Below are 20316 nucleotides of genomic sequence, written 5' to 3'. Positions count from 1 at the left end.
CCATCCCTGAGCGGATTCCTTGGGCTGAGCAACTGGAAGCCCTTGAAATGGCCAAACGGGATTGGGAACAAGAACGTGAAGCCCTCGAGAAGGAGCGCAAAGCCCTTGAGTTGGAATGCGAACAGGAGCAAGAGGCCCTAGACAGAGAGTGACTGGCTCTTGATCTACAGTGGGAACAGCAACGCAAAGACCTTGAGATGGAACTAGAGCGGGAGAAAGAAGTCCTCAGACAACAATTTCTCCGAGATCTCACCTCTCGCGACCAAGTACTGGAACATTCCAGGCTTGACCTCCAGCGTCGGCGTGAGTGCTTACAAGCACTTGAAAATCAAGGGGAGGTCGAGTTGGCAATGCAAAAAAGGGAGCATGACAGACTTCAACGCGAACGGGAGACTCTCGTACAAAGGGAAAGGGATCTGGCTGCGAGAGAAGAGCAGCTCCGGAGAGACGAGGGAGCCCCTTGGGCGACCCAAGCCCGAGCCGACGGCGCGGCTAGACCACGTTCGCTAGCCGCCCCGGGGCTCTCGATGCCTCGGGCGGAGGCCCCACTGCCCCAACGCAGAGCGTTGGAATGCGAACAGAGCAGAGCGTTGGAATGCATTGCCAACTCGACCTCCCCTTGATTTTCAAGTGCTTGTAAGCACTCACGCCGACGCTGGAGGTCAAGCCTGGAATGTTCCAGTACTTGGTCGCGAGAGGTGAGATCTCGGAGAAATTGTTGTCTGAGGACTTCTTTCTCCCGCTCTAGTTCCATCTCAAGGTCTTTGCGTTGCTGTTCCCGCTGTAGATCAAGAGCCAGTCGCTCTCTGTCTAGGGCCTCTTGCTCCTGTTCGCATTCCCCAGTGCAGCTCCCGCCGCCGATCCCAGTCGTACAACCCGCAACCTTGGCATTATCAGCGGAGGACCAGGCCACATGGCGGCCGCCTGCCCAAAAAAGCAAAAAACGCCCATCCCTGCCCCTCGTAAGTCAACAGCGCGGACCCCGCGCAAGCCGGGACCGAAAGTGGCTCAAGGAGCAGCACAAGCCTCATTTGATGACGACCAAGGGGAAGTCGATGACACCGAGCACGAAGGGGTGAGCCTCTCGTCCACCTCTACGGAAGAAAACTCAGCTCCAGGCGCGGTGAGTGACGGGGGCGCCCCCATTACTATTATGACCTCTCTAGCCAACACATCCAAAAACATGCGCATTTTAGCACGCGCACTGGTGGACTCAGGTTGTTCCCACTGCCTTATGAGGCCCCAGGTGGCTGAGCAACTAGGACTTGAACGCATAGCATTGGCCAAACCCATCCCTTTCACCCAAATGGATGGCAGCCCCTTAGGCACTGACGGCCCTGCCCGTTTCAGAATACAGCCAGTGCTCTTACGTTGCGCAGAGCACTGGGAGAGATGTAGCTTCATCCTGGCTCCAGTTGCCAAACATCCTATCATGTTAGGGGTGCCCTGGCTACTTGCCCACGAACCCACTATTTTCTGGGGGCAGCGCATCGTCCGGTTCACAGATCCTCCTTGCAGAGATCACATGCATGAAGGGGAACCACCAGAAGACTCTACTGAACTTCCCAACGTCCCCCAACAGGTTGCTCTCAATCTCACCCCTAGTTCAGAGTTGGTCGAAATCACCGAAACCTATTGGGATTTAGCCAAGGTGTTTGAAGAACAGGAGTGCAACCAGCTCCCCCCCCACCGAGACACAGACTGTAAAATCCTCTTAGTCCCAGGAACGCAACTTCCCAAAGGTAGGATCTATCGTATGAGCCCAACCGAGGAGAAGGAGCTTCGTGCTTTCCTAGATAAGAACCTGGCTCACGGATTTATTCGTAGGGCCACCAAAAGCACACATGCTGCTCCGGTGCTGTTCGCAAAGAAGAAAGATGGGACTTTAAGACTTTGCACAGATTATCGGGGTCTAAACACTGTCTCTATCTCGAATAAGTACCCCTTGCCTTTGATTAAGGACCTTCTTGACGCACTGGGAGAGGGGCGTATTTTTACGAAGCTTGATTTGCGAGAAGCCTACTACCGAGTGCGGATCGCTGAAGGGTTTGAACATTTAACAGCTTTTAATACAAAATATGGTCAATATGAATACCTCGTAATGCCCTTCGGATTATCCGGAGCCCCAGGGGCTTTCATGTCACTCATTAACGATGTCCTGCAGGACTTATTGTTTAAAGGGGTGGTGGTATATTTAGACGATGTCCTTATATACTCCCAATCGGAAGAGGAACATGTACATTTGGTCAGAGCTGTATTGCAACGTCTACTCGACAATTCTCTATTCATGAAACTGTCTAAATGTGCCTTCCATCAGACCTCCATGGACTATTTAGGCTATCGGATCTCTCCGGAGGGCTTAGAAATGGATCCGGCAAAAGTGGCTGCGGTTGTAAATTGGCCCGTCCCTATCACCCGCAAAGAACTTCAATCCTTTTTGGGGTTTGCCAATTTCTACCGGGACTTCATTCCCCAATTCGCCAAAATTGCCCTGCCTCTCACAGATTTGCTTCGTACCAAAGGGAAAGGTCCTCAAGCAGCTAAACCCGGGGCTTCCCTTCCCTGGTCCCCAGATTGCCAGGATTCTTTCCAAGCTCTTAAAACCGTGTTTACTACCGAGCCAATTTTGAAACATCCGGATCCTTCCTTGCCTTTTATCGTACATGTGGATGCTTCAGACAAAGCCTTAGGAGCGGCTCTCTTGCAGAAAAATAAAAACAATAAACTTGTTCCGTGTGCTTATTTGTCGAAAAAACTATCTGGTCCTGAACTTAACTGGACCGTCGGAGACAAGGAGACAGCTGCCATCAAGGAGGCTCTTAGTACTTGGCGGCACTGGCTGGAAGGAGCTGCTTGTCCCTTCCAGGTCTGGTCTGACCATAAAAATCTGGCGGCTTTGTCTACACTGCTCAAAATGTCGGCTAAACAGCTGAGATGGGCTGATTTCTTCTCTAGATTCACATTCACAGTCCATTTCTTTCCAGGCAATAGCAACAAGTTGGCTGATGCTTTGTCCCGCCTGCCTAAGGGGGCGGACACCTCCTTATGAGCGATACCTCATACCATTCTCTCGCCCTCACAATCGGGGTTGGCGGTAACCCAATCCCAATCAATCGCGCCCCCGACGGCTCCTCCCGCTAACATTCCGGAAGTCGTCTCGCCGTTCCTCCACGAACTGGAGGAGGTGGGGCGGCAAGACGTCCCAAAAGAGGAATCCGATCCCCTCCTACAACTGAAAGGGGGGGTCTGGAGACAGGGTGAGTGTTGGTACGTCCCACCAATTCTACGTAAGCAAGTTCTTCTGGCAGGCCATGACGCTAGGCAAGCGGGACATTTTGGGTTTTTGAAAACGCTTCACTTGCTACGGCAGCAATTCTGGTGGCGCACCATGCGCAGAGACATTGAAGCATACATTAAGGGTTGCCCGACGTGTGCGGAAGCCAAGTCCATTCCCAGCAAGCCCCACGGGCTGTTACACCCCATTCCCCCAGCGGCGAAACCCTGGCAAGTTATCTCCATGGATTTCATTACGGATCTTCCCGAAAGTCATGGGAATACAGTTCTGTGGGTGGTGGTGGATCTCTTTTCGAAACAGGCCCATTTTATTCCGTGTCCTACCATCCCCTCGGCGCCGAAGTTGGCCAAGTTGTTTATCCAGCACATCTACAGTTTGCACTCGTCGCCGGAGAGAGTAATCTCCGACCGCGGCCCCCAATTCATCTCCAAGTTTTGGAAGGCATTCCTGGAGATTCTGGGAACCACGCCAGCTGTCGCTGCCCCGTACCACGTGCAAAGCGACGGCCAGACGGAACAGACCAACCGTACACTGGAACAGTACCTACGTTGCTACACTAACTACCACCAAGACAACTGGTTCGAGCTTCTGCCCTTTGCTGAGTACGCTTATAATAATGCGGTTCATAGTAGCACCAATAAAACTCCTTTCGAAGTGGTGTCCGGTCACTCGTACCCCCCTCTGCCCCAGCTTCCTGACCAGGCGTTGCAACCCCCGGACTTTGGTGACTGGATCCGAGCCTTGGCAGAGGGTTGGAAGTCCGTGTCTTCCTCGCTCACACAAGCGCAGGAGGCCCAAAAGAACCAAGCGGACAAACATAGAACTGACTTTCCCCTACAGGTTGGGACTTGGGTGTATCTGTCCACAAAAAACCTTAGGGACGTGCACAAATACTCCAAGCTAGGCAAGAAATTTATAGGTCCCTTCCAAATCACCCAGGTGATCAATGAAGTGACTGCTCGTTTAGATTTGCCAAACTCTTTGAGTAACATTCATCCTGTGTTCCATTCTAGCTTACTCAAGCGGGCTCCAGATTCCGATGCCTGGCACGACGCGACGGAGGCTCCCCTGCCTGAGATTATTGACGGCCACAAGCACTATGAAATTGATGCCATTCTGGACTCTCGCTACTCTCGCAAACGCTTACAATATTTGGTTTCTTGGGTGGGGTATCCCTCGGGACATAATCAGTGGATTTATGTGGAGAACATTGACACCTCTCCCATGATCTCAGCTTTCCATAAGGCTTTTCCCCATAAACCTGGTGGGAAGGGGGCTTTCTTAGGAGAGGCGGAATGTAAGGCAGGGGGTTGATGTGTGTTCTGTTCAGGTTTCCTGGCCTTGGCACATTCCACAGTCCGGGCTGCATGCCCAGACTGGCTGCAGAAGATGTCCTTGCTTTTTGCCTTATCTTGTGTGTGTGAAGCTTGCTTTTCTTGCATCGTGGGAATTGTATTGGGTAGAGGCGGGGAGGGGTTTTCTCTATCTGTATTGTACGATCCAACCTCACTTACATCCTGGGAAACTGAACCTTCTGGCCTTTCTTTGTAAGAATTCCTCATCCCAGGCTGCTCTTCTGGCCTAACTCTGAGCATAATTTTTTCTGATAACTGGATTTCTGATTACTGGATTTTTTCTGATAACTGGAAACAATTACTCATTCCCACAAACCAGCAGAAGTTTCACACAGACAGAAAGCAAGGTTAAGCAAGCGATAACACCTACGCTGGGCAAGCAGCCCAACGCACCGGAGGAATCTCCTCCAAGGCCCAACCAACAACTCTAACTAAATCACAACCTTACAACCAGTCTGCTGTATGTTACCACTGCCATTTTGAGGCATTCTTTTCTTGGTCTTTACTTTATGGCTTCACACACTGGGTAGATAGTTATAGATAGACACTTTGGTCTTATGAGAACTGGGATTGTTTACATTATCTCATGGGAGCAGGATGCCAAGTGGCTTTCTGTGTCCATCTGTCACCGACCTTAGGGTGCCTCAGCTCCAAACTAACTCTTCTCACATTTCTTGGGGAAATGGGAGGGGGGACTAACAGTGGAATAGAGGGGATAGCAAACACCAGGTTCGCCAGAAGTGGCTTTGCCAAGCTGGGTGCTTTGATGCCTCAACAAGGGTGCGAGAAATAAGATGACCACCCACCTTCTCAGGACTTTGGGAGCCCTGGGATTGGAAGGATGCTCAAATGAATTATGCATTTATCAAGGAAAAAGGGATTCCACCTAAACACTAGGAAGAACTTCCCAATGGTAAGGGCTATTAAACTGTGGAATATACTGCCTCAGAGAGTGGTGGAATCTCTTTCTTTGCAGGTTTTTAAACAGAGGCTGGATGGCCATCTGTCAAGGGTGGTTTGGTTTGGTTGTGTCTTCCTGCATGTCAGAAGGTCGGACTGGATGGTCCTTGTGGTCTCTTCCAACTCTATGATAAGTCACAGTAGCAAACATTTAAACAGGGATCTTCAAATGGTAAAAACAGGGTCAACAGAGGAATAGGTCGCAGACAATAGGGGCTGACCCTGACAATAGGGAAAGTTTTCCTTTTCAGCAGAGAAGGTTTCCTGTTGTGGCAGCTGCCAATCCACAAGGATTGTCCCAGAATGGGCACAAGAATAATAGACTTATGGAGTTAGAAGAGACCAGAAGGACCATGCAGTCCAACCCCCAGCCATGCAGGAACACACAGTCAAAATGCATGCATACCATAAATGCATTGGCTTTCTGGGCTGCCATATCACACTGCTGACATGTTCATTTTGTGGTCTACTAAGACTCCCAGACCCCTTTCACAGGTACAGTTGTCAAGCCAGGTGTCCCTCATCCTATATTTGTGCATCATTATATCTAATGACTGACAGTATTGAAATCACCCTCAACGGGAAGGAAGTCTTTCATGATCATAGTCATTTCCCTTGGGGTTTCATCACATTTTGGCAGGAGCCAAACCATCGTGTGCATTCACTATTTCCTAAACTCATATCCCAAGGAAGTGACAGCATTGTTAGAAACTGGCAGTGTCCCTCCATATCACGGCCCCTTAACTGTCCCTCCATTACAGGTGTTAACTAGCTCAGTGTAACTACTGATCTCTCACTTTTTCTCAATCTGAATTTACATGATTGCATTTTGCCCTGCATTTCCTGGCTCCTTTGTGTGTGCAAAGTGCTGTCAATTTGCAGCTGACTTATGGTGACCTCAGCTTTTTAGGCATGTGAGAAGCAGGGGTGGTTTGTCTTGCTCTGCAGAGTCTTCCTTGGTGGTCCCCCTTCCAAGTACACACCCTGCTTAGCTTCCTGCTAAGCCAGCATGGTGTAGAGGTTAAGAACAGGTGGACTTCAATCTGGAGAACCGGGTTAGATTCCCCACTCCTCCATCTGAGTGGCAGAGACTTATCTGGTGAACCAGATGTGTTTCCACACTCCTACATTCCTGCTGGGTGACCTTGGGCCAGTCACAGTTCTCACGGAACTCTCTCAGCCCTACCTCACAAGGTGTCTGTTGTGGTAGAGGGAGGGAGAGGAGCTTGTAAGTCACCTTGAGTCTCCTTACAGGATAGAAAGATGGGCTTTAAATCCAAACTCTTCTTCCTCAAGATCTGACAAGACTAGGGTATACCAGATCACTTTTTGTTTCCTAGCTCATTTACCCCACTGTTTTAGTTCTTCATGTTTCCTACATCAAATGGCAGTTTTCAGAGGAGCCATTCATTGGTCCTGAAGAAGTGGGCTCTAGTCCACAAAAGCTTATGTTGAAATAAAAATTCATCAAGCTGCAACCATTGGGCAAAGTTTCCCTGCTGGGTCTTCATTGCAGCTGTGTCAGAATTCCATAGGCCCCAAAAAGGCTGTTCTACTCAGAGTTGCAGCAGCCCTCCTAGCTGACCTCTCCTTGCTTGCGCTGTGCATGCATCCGTTCGCACCCACTCATGTGCCCCTCACTCACTAGCCCCATGTCTCCTTAATCTAGGCTGCTTCCACACTTGCAGAATAATGAACTTTCAATCCACTTTCACAATTGTTTGAAAGTGGATTTTGCTATTCCGTACAGCTGGATCAAAAGTGCATTATTTTGCATGTGTAGAAGAGGCCCTACTCTCAAGCCCTCTCAAGTGCATACACACAACAGTGCATGTAGCTGGGACTGCAGGAGGTAGGTCAGCTTGTGAGCAAAGAGGTGTAATAGGGCAAGGTGTAATAGGACCTCTGGACCTTAATAATTCTGCTTTATCAGCTCCCATTTTCCCTGCATACCCCAACCTGTTCCACCAGTGGTGGGATTCAGCAGGTTCACACCACTTTAGCAGAACCAGTTGTTAAAATGGTGCTTGTAAACAACCAGTTGTTAAATTATTTGAATCCTACCACTGTACCTACCTCTGTTTATTTCTCACCTCTATCCTCCCTCCCCCTTTCATTTCCATGGCCCTTCTGGCCTTGTTAGATATCACGCACGCACGCACACACGCACGCGCACACACACACTCGTTTATGTCTGATTCCATGGCGAAAAGGCTGCTGGGTTTCCCACAAGTCAGAGTGGGAAACAGGAAGGGAATGTCCAGTGGGCAAGGGAAGAGCCTCCATCCTGTTGAGATACACAGAAATAGCTGAGGCAAGGTGGTAGTGATGAAGAGGGGTGGGTGGTGATGGAAGGCTCCTTTTGCCCAAATGTCACATGGACCTTGCAGGCTTGGTAATATCAGTATTTTGTTCATCATTACAAAAGCACCTTTGATGTATAAAGGACTGGGTGTTTTTGTTTGGATTTTGGGCCAATCTCACCACCTTCACTTAATTAGATCTGTGGTGATGCTCAAAACAGAATCCCTTCCTGAAATACAGTCCATGGTTTTCCTATTCCTGTCTTTCCAACAAGGCTCAAGGGAGGTGGGCAGCTGCCCCAAGCACAAGGAAGAGGTTGAGGCTAAGGGGGCTGCTGCTTGGGGCTCCTGCCTAGCCAGGCCCCGGTGCACCAGGCATGTCACTGGCGCTGTTTCCTCCCTCTTTGAGAGAAGGTGGAGGGAAGAGAAGGAGATCCTGGCTTCCTTTTTTTAAGAGTTAATTCATCTCATCAAGCTGCAACCACTCTGATCTGGAGGAACCGGGTTTGATTCCCAGCTCTGCCGCTTGAGTTGTGGAGGCTTATCTGGGTAATTCAGATTAGCCTGTGTACTCCCTCACACGCCAGCTGGGTGACCTTGGGCTAGTCACAGCTTCTCGGAGTTCTCTCAGCCCCACCTACCTCACAGGGTGTTTGTTGTGAGGGAGCAAGGGCAAGGAGATTGTAAGCCCCTTTGAGTCTCCTGTAGGAGAGAAAGGGAGGATATAAATCCAAACTCTTCTTCTTCTCTTCTTCATGCTGGGTCTTCTTTTCCTGTTGCCTTCTGCCTTTCCTAGTATTATTGTCTTTTCCACTGAGTCTCGTCTTTTCATGACATGGCCAAAGTCAATAGCTTCAGCTTGGTCATTTTTAGCTGCTAGAAAAGATTCAGGTTTGATTTGATCTTTGTGTGCATTATGTGCAGCCAAGTGTCTTAAGTTTATGGCAACCCTATATTTGCTCCATATAGACCAAATTTTTTATCAAGAACCCACCCCCCACCCCGGTCAATGGTGTCCCACTTTACCAATGTTAAAATCTGGTCACCTTACCCTTGGGCCAATTGGGAAGGAGACCAACCCCCAGGTTAGGGAGGAGGGAAGGACCGCCCAAAGGGCCCGGGCGAGGGGGGGACGCCACATGGACCTCCTCTGCTTTGGCTCTTCACCAACAGAATTTGAACACTTTACCTGTCTTTCCTTGTGAGAAAATCACTGACCAGCAGAAGGATGTCATTATTTCCCAATCAGCTGACTATACCTGTTTTTTCTTCCTTTCAGACCTACATTGGAGATATACTACTGCTTGTTAACCCCTTTAAAGAACTTCCCATTTATTCCCCAATGGTAAGCATTTTCCTGCAAACAACCGGGGCACACATCTGCTTCTGTGTACTTTTATTTACACATCGTTTTAACCTTTTTCAGTATTCAGATTGACTGGAAAATGAAGCTAAGTAACTATTAAAAATGACAATAATTGGACAAGACAGTGAGATTGCTGTTAAGATCTTGACTGCAAAGAGAGGAATTGAGGGTACTAAACCTAGAAGACCCAAGTAAAGACGGGAGTGGAAGAGCAGTCAGACAAAATGGAAAATTACTGCATATTTACCAATGTTTCATCACAAATTAATCCTTGCTTTGAGATCACCAATAAAAGTGATTGTTTCGTGGCATCAGAGAGCACTGAAATTTCTACCAAGGATTCATAGCCATTTTAATACAGCCAAACATCACATTATGGTTTTGTGGCCTCCAAACTGTTGAATTCCTGTTGCAGAGGTTCAGCTGGCCCCCAGTCTGTTGTGTTTTGGGCACTAGGCCGAACCCTATTATTTCCCCAAGTCTTTTATCAATTCATACCTCTCTGCTATGATCTAGTCAATTTTTTAAAAAATCTGTAGCACCACTGTTTTATTGACGGTTTGATTTGGGGTGGGGGCATGTGTTTTGTCTCCCCTCCCCTTTTTAACACTTTTATTTCTGCTGCTCTCATCTTTTATGTTACTATGCACACCCCAGGGTTTTTCCTCTTGCAATCCATGCCGGTAGGGAAAGCTCACTTTAGCTTCTCTGTGCTACTGCTTTTGCATTTGCAAACCTGCAGGTGGCTCCACTGTTAAATGACATTGATATCCTGTCTCCGCTCACCTGCAATAAGTCAGACTCAAGGGTTAGCAAAATCAGTGTTTATTGAGAAATTGCAGTGGTCACACAACTGGCTATTGCCAGGACTGGCAACCAAAAGGCTTAGCAAAAAATACAAGGCTGAGCTGAACCCCACCCCCTCCGTCAGGCTCCAGGCAAAAGCAAAACTTCTTCCAGACACAGCTCTCCCCAGCATCAGAAGATGAGACATCATCATTCACAGTCATTAAGCAAAATGCACCCAGCAAGAACTACTAGGGAGCATGGCAAGGCTGTGGGGCTGGCCTTGACAATTACATACATATCTACATTGGATTTGAATGGTGCAGGGATGTTGAGTAGAATTTTTTGCTATTGGTTTTAATAGGTGTCAGGATGGGTCCCATGGGGGATGGGAGGCTGCTAGGATATTGCTGTGCGTTGCTGCTCTGTACTGTTGCTTCTCACAGGTGTCTTGTCTTGCTCGGCCTGCCTATGTAACAAGTTGGCAGCAAATTACAAAGAATGTTTTGCTTTGGAACTTCTCATGCTGGGGAGGGGTGAGGAATACACTGAAGTACATTGTCTGCTGTTCTGAGGGTGATCCTCAGAACAGACTTTTGCCTTCTTTCTGCTTCTAGCAATAAAACTCTTTGAACTGTCCACTGCTTCGTTGTCTATGCAGAGGAGTTCTGACCCTATGGTCCCTAGGGACTGTCCTGAGCTGTCCTGAGCCTGCACAGGGAAGGAGTGCCTAGAAGTCAAATAAATAAAATAAATAAAATGCATGTATTTGTACAAGGGGTTATATATCAAGAGGGTTTTGTGCTTTTAGCTGTAGGGGTTGTTTGTTTGGCCTCTTCAGGCCCTGTAGTTTTGGAGCCACCAAGCAAGTTTTGAGCCACCAAGCAAGTCTAAGCTTCAGGGCCTTCAGTAGCCTCAGCCTGCCCTCGTGCTGCCCTCTCTGAAGCACTGATCCTTTATCCTAAGTTCTCTACGGGGGATAAAGGGGACTTTGAATGCCAGCTTCATTGGCAAACCCCCTCTCCTCGCTTGCCTTCAAAGCAGAAGAAGAGTTTGGATTTATATTCCCCCTTTAGGAGACTCAAAGGGGCTAACAATCTCCTTGCCCTTCCCCCCTCACAACACACACCCTGTGAGGTGGGTGGGGCTGAGAGAGCTCCGAGAAGTTGTGACTCAGCCCAGGACCTCCAGCCCAGATGTTCAGGAACAGCACTCCCATCAGCCTCTGTCAGCATGGCCAATTGGCCATGCTGGTAGGGGCTGATGGGAATTGTAGTTCCTGAACATCTGGAGAGCCGCAGGTTCCCTACCCCTGGACTAGCCCAAGGCCACCCAGCCGGCGTGTGTGGACTTCCACAGGCTAATCTAATTCCCCAGATAAGCCTCCACAGCTCAAGTGGCAGAGCGGAGAATCAAACCCAGTTCCTCCAGATCAGAGTGCACCTGCTCTTAGCCACTACGCCACTGCTGCTCTCTGCAGCAAAGACCCCTGCAGGGGTCACTAAGCCAGATATAACTGGATGGCATAAGTATGGTTAATTCCAAATTTGATTTCATTGCCTTTCAGGTGAGCCAAATTTATCTCAGCACCTCTGGGAGGATCAGCTCCTCTCTCCCACCACACATATTTGCGTGTGCTGAAAGGGCCTTCCATTTGCTTTTCCAGGAGCGTCGTCCACAAAGCTTTATCCTCAGGTGAAAAATCCATCTTCATTCATAAATGCTCTCCTCAGTCCACCTAGGAATGCATCAGGGTGCTTATTTCTAGTCCCATTTCATATCTTCTCATTTTGACCCATTTTTACAGGTGATATTTCCAATAAGTTTGTTTCTTGTACACCACTTGTATCATAGGACCGTGGTGGCGAACCTTTGGCACTCCAGATGTTATGGATTGCAATTCCCATCAGCCCCTGCCAGCATGGCCAATTGGCCATGCTGGCAGGAGCTGATGGGAATTGTAGTCCATAACATCTGGAGTGCCAAAGGTTCGCCACCACGGTCATAGGACATTGACATGCCACTCGTATCTACTTCTATGCAGCTGATACCAAAATAACTTTGGCAAATGTATTCATTTTAATGGGAAAAGCTGGTGGTAGGAAACAAGAAGTAAAGGCTTCCAAGTTCAATTCACACAAGAGTGATGTGAAATCAAAACTGGATGTGTTGAGTTGAACTATAAGTGATGAGAGATTTCATGACATAACTCCACAGAGATCCATATTGGCAATGGCAGAGATCCATATTGGCAGCCTTTCCTGCCTCCTGCCCCAGATAATTTTGACGCAAATGACACAGGCCAGAAGTCTGGGCAGGAAGTGTGGCCAAGTGGTGGTGGGATGCCCGCGGTGCTGGCCCTAGAACAACCAGCCTTCTGTTAAGCAGGAGGCATTCTTAAGGTTGCTAGTTTTGAGCCAGGAAATATCTTGAGATTTTGTGGGCGGAGCCTGGGAAAGGCAGGGTTGGGGAGGGGGAGGGGGGGCTGCAGCATGGTACAATGCCATGAAGGCCGTCCTCCAAAGCAGCCATTTTTCTATCTCTTCGATATCCTTTTTGAGATGTGGCGACCAGAACTGAACACAGTACTCCAAGTGCGGTCGCACCACTGCTTTATATAAGGGCATGACAATCCTTGCAGTTTTATTATCAACTCCTTTCCTAATGATCCCCAGCATAGAGTTTGCCTTTTTCACAGCTGCCATGCATTGAGTTGACATTCCCATGGAACTATCAACTAGGACACCCAAATCCCTTTCCTGGTCTGTGACTGATAGCACTGACCCCTGTAGCGTGTATGTGAAGCTGTGCTCAAGCTGACAGTTACCAAAACTCTGAGGCTTGTCAAGTGCCATAATACTCACAGGTGGTCCCACACTGCATTTATATCAGTCTCAGTTCACAGCTCAGGAACAGCAGCAAGTGACAAGTTAAGGACTGATTATTGAACCCATGGCACTGAATTTTTGAGAATTTTTGAACAACTGTTGCAAAAGTCCAAGTGCTTTCCCTTTCCCCCTGGGCAACTGTGACTTTCCTTCCCATTTCACACTCCCCGCACTCAATGCTGCAATCCCAAGGTTCTGTGAAACTTGCCTATCAGCTCCTACCAGTGTTTTTCCTGGTGTCCGTTTGCTTCTTCGTAGCATCCCTTCCCAGAAGCAAAGTCCAGCGCAGTCTGACTTCCACTCCATTGGAGTAAGAGGCGTTTCAGAAGAGTCCTTGTGTCTGCCAGGAACAGCGGCCTCCATCATAGAAAGATGCTGGACTTGGCACTTCCTCACAGGTCCTTTCCACACAGCCATTTTAAGACATCTTTATAAAAGTGCCTCATCTTCATTTTTTGTCCAGACAGCACGGACAAATACAGTGTGTGAGGAGGCAGCGGGTTGCTTTTCTCTTCCCCCTGGAAGGCGTACATTTTTTTCTTTTTACTGAAATGGAGGCATGCACAGCTCGTGGGAAGAGGAGATGCTTTCTCAGCACTGCGTGTGCTTGTGAAGAGAGCCTTTGCACGCAAGCACTCCTGGGGAGAGAGAGGGGAAAACCTTCCCTGCTCTGAAAGGATACTGCCCACTTTTTCCGACACTCCTCCAGTCGACAGGGAATTTGACATTCAGTTGAGGGGGATGACCTCTCTCGCCTTCTCTCTTTTTCACTAGTCTGGGGCTTGACTCTTCTCTGCTGCCTGTCATTTGCCCCGGGACGTTTGCTCTGCAGGCATCGAGGCTGGGTGTCTTTTCAATGATTAAAGAACATGAATGGACTCACCTTCTCTTGCTAATTATGGCAACGTGTTGTTTCTCTGTTTTTTTAAAAAAAAATTGGGGAGGTAACAGCGAAGCTTCAAAGACGTGATATGAGAATCCGTGCCACTTCTCATTTTGAGACATTGTAGCTTCACAGACACATCATCAAAAGTAAAAATATGGAAAAACTATAAATTGCTGAAATTGGCAGGAAAAGCTGAGTTCAACCATGTACTTGATTGACTAAAAAGGCAGGCAGTCATGATGCCTGCAGAGCAAACATCCCAGGGGGTCTTCAGCAAATTGCAGGCGACATGGAGGAGTCAAGTGGCAGAAAATGGCAGGCATGGGAAAATGAAAGTAGAAAGTTTATAAATCGGGCGGGGGGAATAAAGTGCTTACTTGTTCTGCACACGCAAGGAAAACTGTCTTGACCCTGCCTTAGAGGAAAAAAGATCACTAGTTTAGTGTTTTCTAAAGAGAACAGGTTGAGCAGAAATAAAACGTCCTGAAGACATCGTTGGGGGAAAAACTGTGCAAATGTCCTCCACAAAACGCCGCTTCTAACCCCCTCAAGATGTTTTATTTGTGTTGTGCAGAAAGAACCACATTTTGTAGAACCTTTTAGTGTTTTGTGATTAGACCCAGCCTCCACAGCAACCATTTTGTTGTGGCATCAACAACCTGTTCTGAAAATGGTAGAAGTGCTCTTGATTCACTGAGGTTGGGAACCCCACATGACTTGCATAGGAGTATTCTAGCCCTCACCTCTCCCTGTTTATATATATTTGAATAGTACTAGTGTTGTTAAGTCGAATATAGCAGAATTTAAAGCAATCCATCTCCAGTAAACACTGTTACGATGCGTACAGTTGAACTGGGTTGTAGATTAGGCATCACATAACATTTTCCTTATAAATAATCAAAACAAATACTCTTTTTCTAGTGGAGAAAGCGGTTCTGGAAAGACTGAAGCCTGCAAGCAAATAGTAAGACACTTAATATGCCGCTCCCATTCTAGCCGGAGTATATTTGAGTCGAAGATCCATCATGTAAGTACCTTTCTGAGCTGTTTCTGGCCGAAGGTGCTGGATGGGGCTCAAAGGCCCCTTTACCAGATCAGACAGGATCACGAGTCTGCTTTCTTGGCAGACTAGTACCTAGCAGGTTTCTTTCTGCTCTTATAAACTGTTGAGAAACAACATATAGACAAAAAAGTAGTTACCCAGTATTTGTGTTAAGGCAAACAGGCTGTTTTTGTATGATATGAACATGGAAACTTGCTGCATTGGTTGCCATTTTGTATCTGGGCACAATTCCAGCAACACTTTCTCTGGTGGAAGCTTCTTTCAGATGAAGTTTTCCTCCATTTACATCTCTCGTTGGCGGCCAGGTGGATCAGCTGGGAGCAACTTGGGCGAGTGCCTGCACGGCTATCATATGAGTGCAGTGCAGGTAAGAGGCCGCCCAGCAGGGGGAGCTCTCCTGGGCATCTCAGTTCTGCACAGCATTGGAGAACTATTAGAACTGGACAGTTTACAGAGCTGAGCTAAAACTAGCAAAATGAATTTCAACAGAGATAAATGTACTATACTACACTTGGGCAGGAAAAATGAAATGCACAGATAAAGGATGGGTGACACCTGGCTTGACAACACTGCATGTGAAAGAGATCTGGGAGTCTTAGTAGACCACAAACTGAACATTAGTCAGCAGTGTGATGCAGCAGCCAAGAAAGCCAATGCAATTCTGAGATGCATCAATGCACAGCCAGGCGTGGAAAGTCAAATCCACATAGTGTGGTATGCAAGGGAGAGAAGGGGAGGGGACCTGGCATCTGGACATGGCTCACCCACCCTAGCAGGGGGAGGGAGTGAGGGGTGGCATGCAAGGGAAAGGGAGGGGCCCAGCATCTGGACCTGGCCCACTCACCCTAGCGGAGGGAGGGGGAGGGGAGGGACGGGTGGCATGCAAGGGAGGGGAGGGAGGGAGGGGTGACATGCAAGGGAGGAGAGGGAAGGGGAGGGGGCCCAGCATCTGGACATGGCCCACCCACCCTAGCAGAGGGAGGGGAAGGGGATGGAGGGGTCTAGACTCTAGATTGAGGGACGTAATAGTACCTCTCTATTCTGCATTATTCCAGACCTCACCTGGAATTCAAAAAGGACATTGACATGGAATGTGTCCAGAGGACGGCGACCAAATTGGTCAGAGGTCTGGATTCCATGCCCTATGAGTAGACCCACAGGGAGCTGAGTAGGTTTAGTCTGGAGAAGAGAAGGTTAAGAGGTGACCTGACAGCTGTGTTCAAATATTTGAAGGAATGTCATGTTGAGGAGGGAGCAAGGTTGTTTTCTGCTGCTCCAGAGACTAGGAAAAGGAGTAATGGATTCAATGTACAGGAAAATAGATTCCACCTAAACATTAGGAAGAATCTCCTGACAGTGAGGGCTTTTCGACAGTGAAATACACTTCCTCAGAGTGTGGTGGAGACTCCTACTTTGGAGGTTTTTATACAGAGGCTGGATGGCTATCTGCCAGAAACGTTTTAACTGTGTCTTCCTGCATGGCAGGGGATTGGATTGATGGCCCTTTTGGTCTCTTCCAACTCTATGATTCTGTGACTATTGACTGGGAGTGAGACCTCCTCCATAATGATGTGTATATTCAGAGAGGTCTAATCTCTGTTGGTAACAACTTCTCAGTTCTTTCATTTTAGCTATTTCTTATCATTGCTGAATTATTGAGCTAGTTTAACTATTGAATTGTGTTTTGCTCAATTTAAACCACTGCAGTGGTTTGGGTCACACCTGGAAAATAGGTCCCAGGAGGTGGGACTGCTGCTTGGCCCCATGGCCTCTGGCGTATGGTGTAAGGATTTGTTACTCCAATCATCAAATGAGACTCAAGAAGGGTTCAAGAGCTTTATTGGAACCGTGTCAGCCCAAGGCTCAGGCTCATTCCGCACATGCAGAATAATGCACTTTCAAACTGCTTTCAGTGCTCTTTGAAGCTGTGCAGAATAGCAAAATCCACTTGCAAACAGCTGTGAAAGTGGTTTGAAAATGCATTATTTTGCGTGTGCAGAAAGGGTCTCAGATAGCCAAAACTAAAGTTTGGCTCTCTGGCCTCTGTAAGTTACAGAAAGGTTCAACCCATAATCCCCCCACCCTCACATTCCCATAATATCAGCGTTATAAAGGATGGTGGGAACAGAAGCATTGTTTAGGACAGGTGGTTTACTCCTTGGAGGAAGGCAGGTAAGAGTGAACATTTAAGCTCTATTGACTAGTTACATGCAAACAGGGGGAGGGGGCCTCCTTTGCCCCGGGGGGTGATAATGGCTGGGCCAGCTGTGGCCTTGATGCGGATGCGCAAACTGCCAGACTGAGAATGGCGTAGGCCCAACACTGGGGATCTTGCAAGGTTCTGCCTCGTCCTCCATGTTCTTTGATATCTAAACAAAGGCATTGGGATAGCTCATCTAGAGACTGTCACCAATAGGCAGTTTAAAGCTGTATCTCTGTCAGACCTCGGGTCTGGAAATCACAGAAATTGTAGATGTGTTCTAAAGCCTTTATTTCAGAGCATAAGTAACATTGTCAAAGAGGAATCTGGCGATTCCCGCTCAAACACACCAACTATATCCCATTGCCCTTCCCACCTAGCCAAACGGCTCCTACTATCCCCCTACAAGCTACAAAGCATTTACTACAAAGTATTGCAAGCCTGGGAACAGTTCACACTTTCCTGTGATAAGATCTGTGTCCAGAAGTCCTGGGGTGGCGAGGGGAGGACACTGGACCTCTGCCCAGTATCAAGGAATGGTAAACTGCCTCCCCCTGCTCTGCCTGCCATCCATCACTGACAGCTCAGTCCTGACATTCTGCCCCCTTTAAGACCTCCTCCCCGCAGGTAGGTCAGGGTAAGCCCGGTGAAAAGCTTTCACTAAACGGGAGGCTTGCACATGTCCCGAGTCCACCCATTCATTGTGCCTGCCCGGGAAATGGGTCCAGGCAATCAGAAACTGCAAGCGGTTGCAGTGCACTCTGGAGTCCAGGATCGCATCCACTTCATGGTGAGGCTCACCCCACACGCGGACTGGAGTGAGCACCTCCTCCCGGGGATGCCAGTGGTCCGGGGGGGGGGGCGCCTTCTTGAGGAGACTGCAATGAAAGGCAGCTGTAGTTCAGTGGTCACATGATTAATCACCCTAAGCACAGGGGAAGGTCCAATGTATTTCTGCCCCAGTTTCCTACACCCCTGCATCCGCCACAAGTTTCTGGTAGACAAATACATCCAATCACCCACCATGAGAGTGATGGGGCGTCGCTTCTTATCAGCTTGCTGCTTGTATCCCTGTTTAGCCTTCTCCAGTGCTTTTTGAATGGGACCCCACGCTTGCTGGATAGACTGCACCCATTCCTGGAGCTCTACCAGTCCTTGTTGCACCTTTCCCAGAATAGAAACGGTGTAGCCGACTGGCCCGAAACAACCTCGAAGGGGGTTGTTTCTGTGTTGTTGTATGCAAGCTCTGTGAAGGGGAGCAAGTCCACCCAATTATCTTGGTGGTAATTAATGTAACAGTACAGATATTGTTCCAGGGCAGCATTTGTACATTCACTTTGCCCATCCGTCACCACGTGGTAAGCCGAGGAAAGGGCTTGTTCTGTGCCGAGCAGCTGGAGGAAATGTTGCCAGAACTGCGATACGAACTGCCTTGGTCCGATATTATTTTGTCAGGGGCAGCATTTTTAAGGTATCCTCCTTTAAGGCATCCTCCAGGGCAAGAGGGGGGAGCGCTGCGGAGCAATGCTCGACTGCAGGTAGTCACTGCTAATCCCAGTTGGGAAGGGGAGAACACAGTCCCAAACGAAACAGGAGCCACAGGAGAGGGGTCGGGCAAGCGAGACAGGGTGTCAGCCAAACAACTGGACTTCCCCGGGAAGAAATGCAGTGAGAAGTTGAAACGGGAAAGAAAATCAGCCCGACGGAGCTGCTTGGTGGAGAGCTTCCCAGGTGTACGGAGCACCGCTAGATACTTATAGTCTGTCCACACCTCAAAGGGGAGGGCAGTGCCCTCCAACCAATGGTGCCAATCCATCAAGGTGCGCTTAATCACCCCTGTCTCCTTGTTCCCTACAGTCCAATGCAACTCCACCCTTGAGAATTTGCGGGAGAGGTAGGCATAGGGGTGCAACTTCCCATCATCCCCCGCTGAAGCAGAGCCATGTCCATAGCTTTGTCTGAGGCATTGACATGCACAACAAAGGGTTTGGAGGGGTCGCCGTGGTGCAAGTTGGGCTCGGACGTAAAGGCATGTTAGCACATAGCACGTAAAGCACAAAAGAGCAGGAGTGGCATAGTGGCTAAGAGCAGGTGCACTCTGATCTGGAGGAACCGGGTTTGATTCTCCTCTCTGCCACTTGAGTTGTGGAGGCTTATCTGGGGAATTCAGATTAGCCTGTGCACTCCCACACACGCCAGCTGGGTGACTTTGGGCTAGTCACAGCTTTTCGGAGCTCTCTCAGCCCCAACCACCTCACAGGGTGTTTGTTGTGAGGGGGGAAGGGACAGGAGATTGTAAGTCCCTTTGAGTCTCCTACAGGAGAAAAGGGGGGATATAAATCCAAACTCTTCTTCCTCTTCCTCCTCCTCTTCTTCTTCTTCTTCTTCTTCTTCTTCTTCTCATGTTTAAGCACCTGAAAAGCCTTCTGACACTCAGGAGACCACAGGAGTGGGGCCGCCAGCTTTGTTGCCACCACCCCCTTATCCTTGGTGCGTAACAGGTCGGTGAGGGGGAGGGCCAACCGAGCAAAATCGGGGATAAAGTCATGATAAAAGTTGGCAAAACCAAGGAACGATAGCAACTGCCTTCACGTGCTGGGTTTCTGCCACTGGAGCACATCCTGCACCTTCCCCGGGTCCATATCCAACACCTGGCTGGAAATGCGGTACCCCCAAAAGTCAAGTTTTTCCTTTTGGAACTCACACTTAGACAGCTTCACAAACAAATAATTGTCCAGCAGCCATTGTAGGACAGCCCTGACGGTGGCCACATGTTCCGCTTCCATCTGGGAGTATATCAGCACATCATTCACCCCCCGTTGAACAGAAATTCCTGAAGCACCTCGTTAATTAAGCTTATAAAAACCCCAGGAGCTCCGAATAATCCGAATGGGAGCATGCAGCAAGCGAACTGGCCCATTCTTGTGATAAAAGCCATCATTTTTTCCATGCCCTTGGCTATCCGCCCCCCAGTAGTAAGCCTCCCTCAAGTCCAATTTGGTGAAGATTTTGCCATGCCCCAAACAGCTCAACAAATCCTTGATCAGCGGCAGCGGGTATTTATCACACACGGAGACTGCATTCAGCCCCCAGTAGTCAGTGCACAATTGTACGGTGCCATCCTTCTTTTTCACAAAGCACCAGAGCCGCAAAGTCACTGGTAACCCATTTTATAAAGCCCCGCTCTAAATTCTTGTGTAAAAACTCCTGAAGC

The 20316-nt window shown here is 48.7% G+C and overlaps 1 protein-coding gene across 8 annotated transcripts in view; it reads left to right on the top strand.

The window, feature by feature from the left end:
* Positions 1–20316, top strand: part of MYO16 (myosin XVI) — a 183567-nt gene that overhangs the window by 60441 nt on the left and 102810 nt on the right. For 7 of the 8 annotated variants that reach the window (XM_048501905.1, XM_048501895.1, XM_048501887.1 and 4 more), the window contains 3 exons: positions 9193–9258; positions 11633–11760; positions 14761–14866. In XM_048501905.1, the coding sequence (XP_048357862.1) occupies positions 9193–9258; positions 11633–11760; positions 14761–14866 (300 nt within the window). The remainder of the gene's footprint in view (positions 1–9192; positions 9259–11632; positions 11761–14760; positions 14867–20316) is intronic. The other variant, XM_048501914.1, reaches the window with a different exon arrangement.

The sequence above is a fragment of the Sphaerodactylus townsendi genome, linkage group LG01 (assembly GCF_021028975.2).
Source record: "Sphaerodactylus townsendi isolate TG3544 linkage group LG01, MPM_Stown_v2.3, whole genome shotgun sequence".
In the NCBI taxonomy this organism is placed as follows: Eukaryota; Metazoa; Chordata; class Lepidosauria; order Squamata; family Sphaerodactylidae; genus Sphaerodactylus; species Sphaerodactylus townsendi.
The sequence above is the reverse complement of the archived record's forward strand: the minus strand, read 5'-3'. Positions and strand labels throughout refer to the sequence as shown.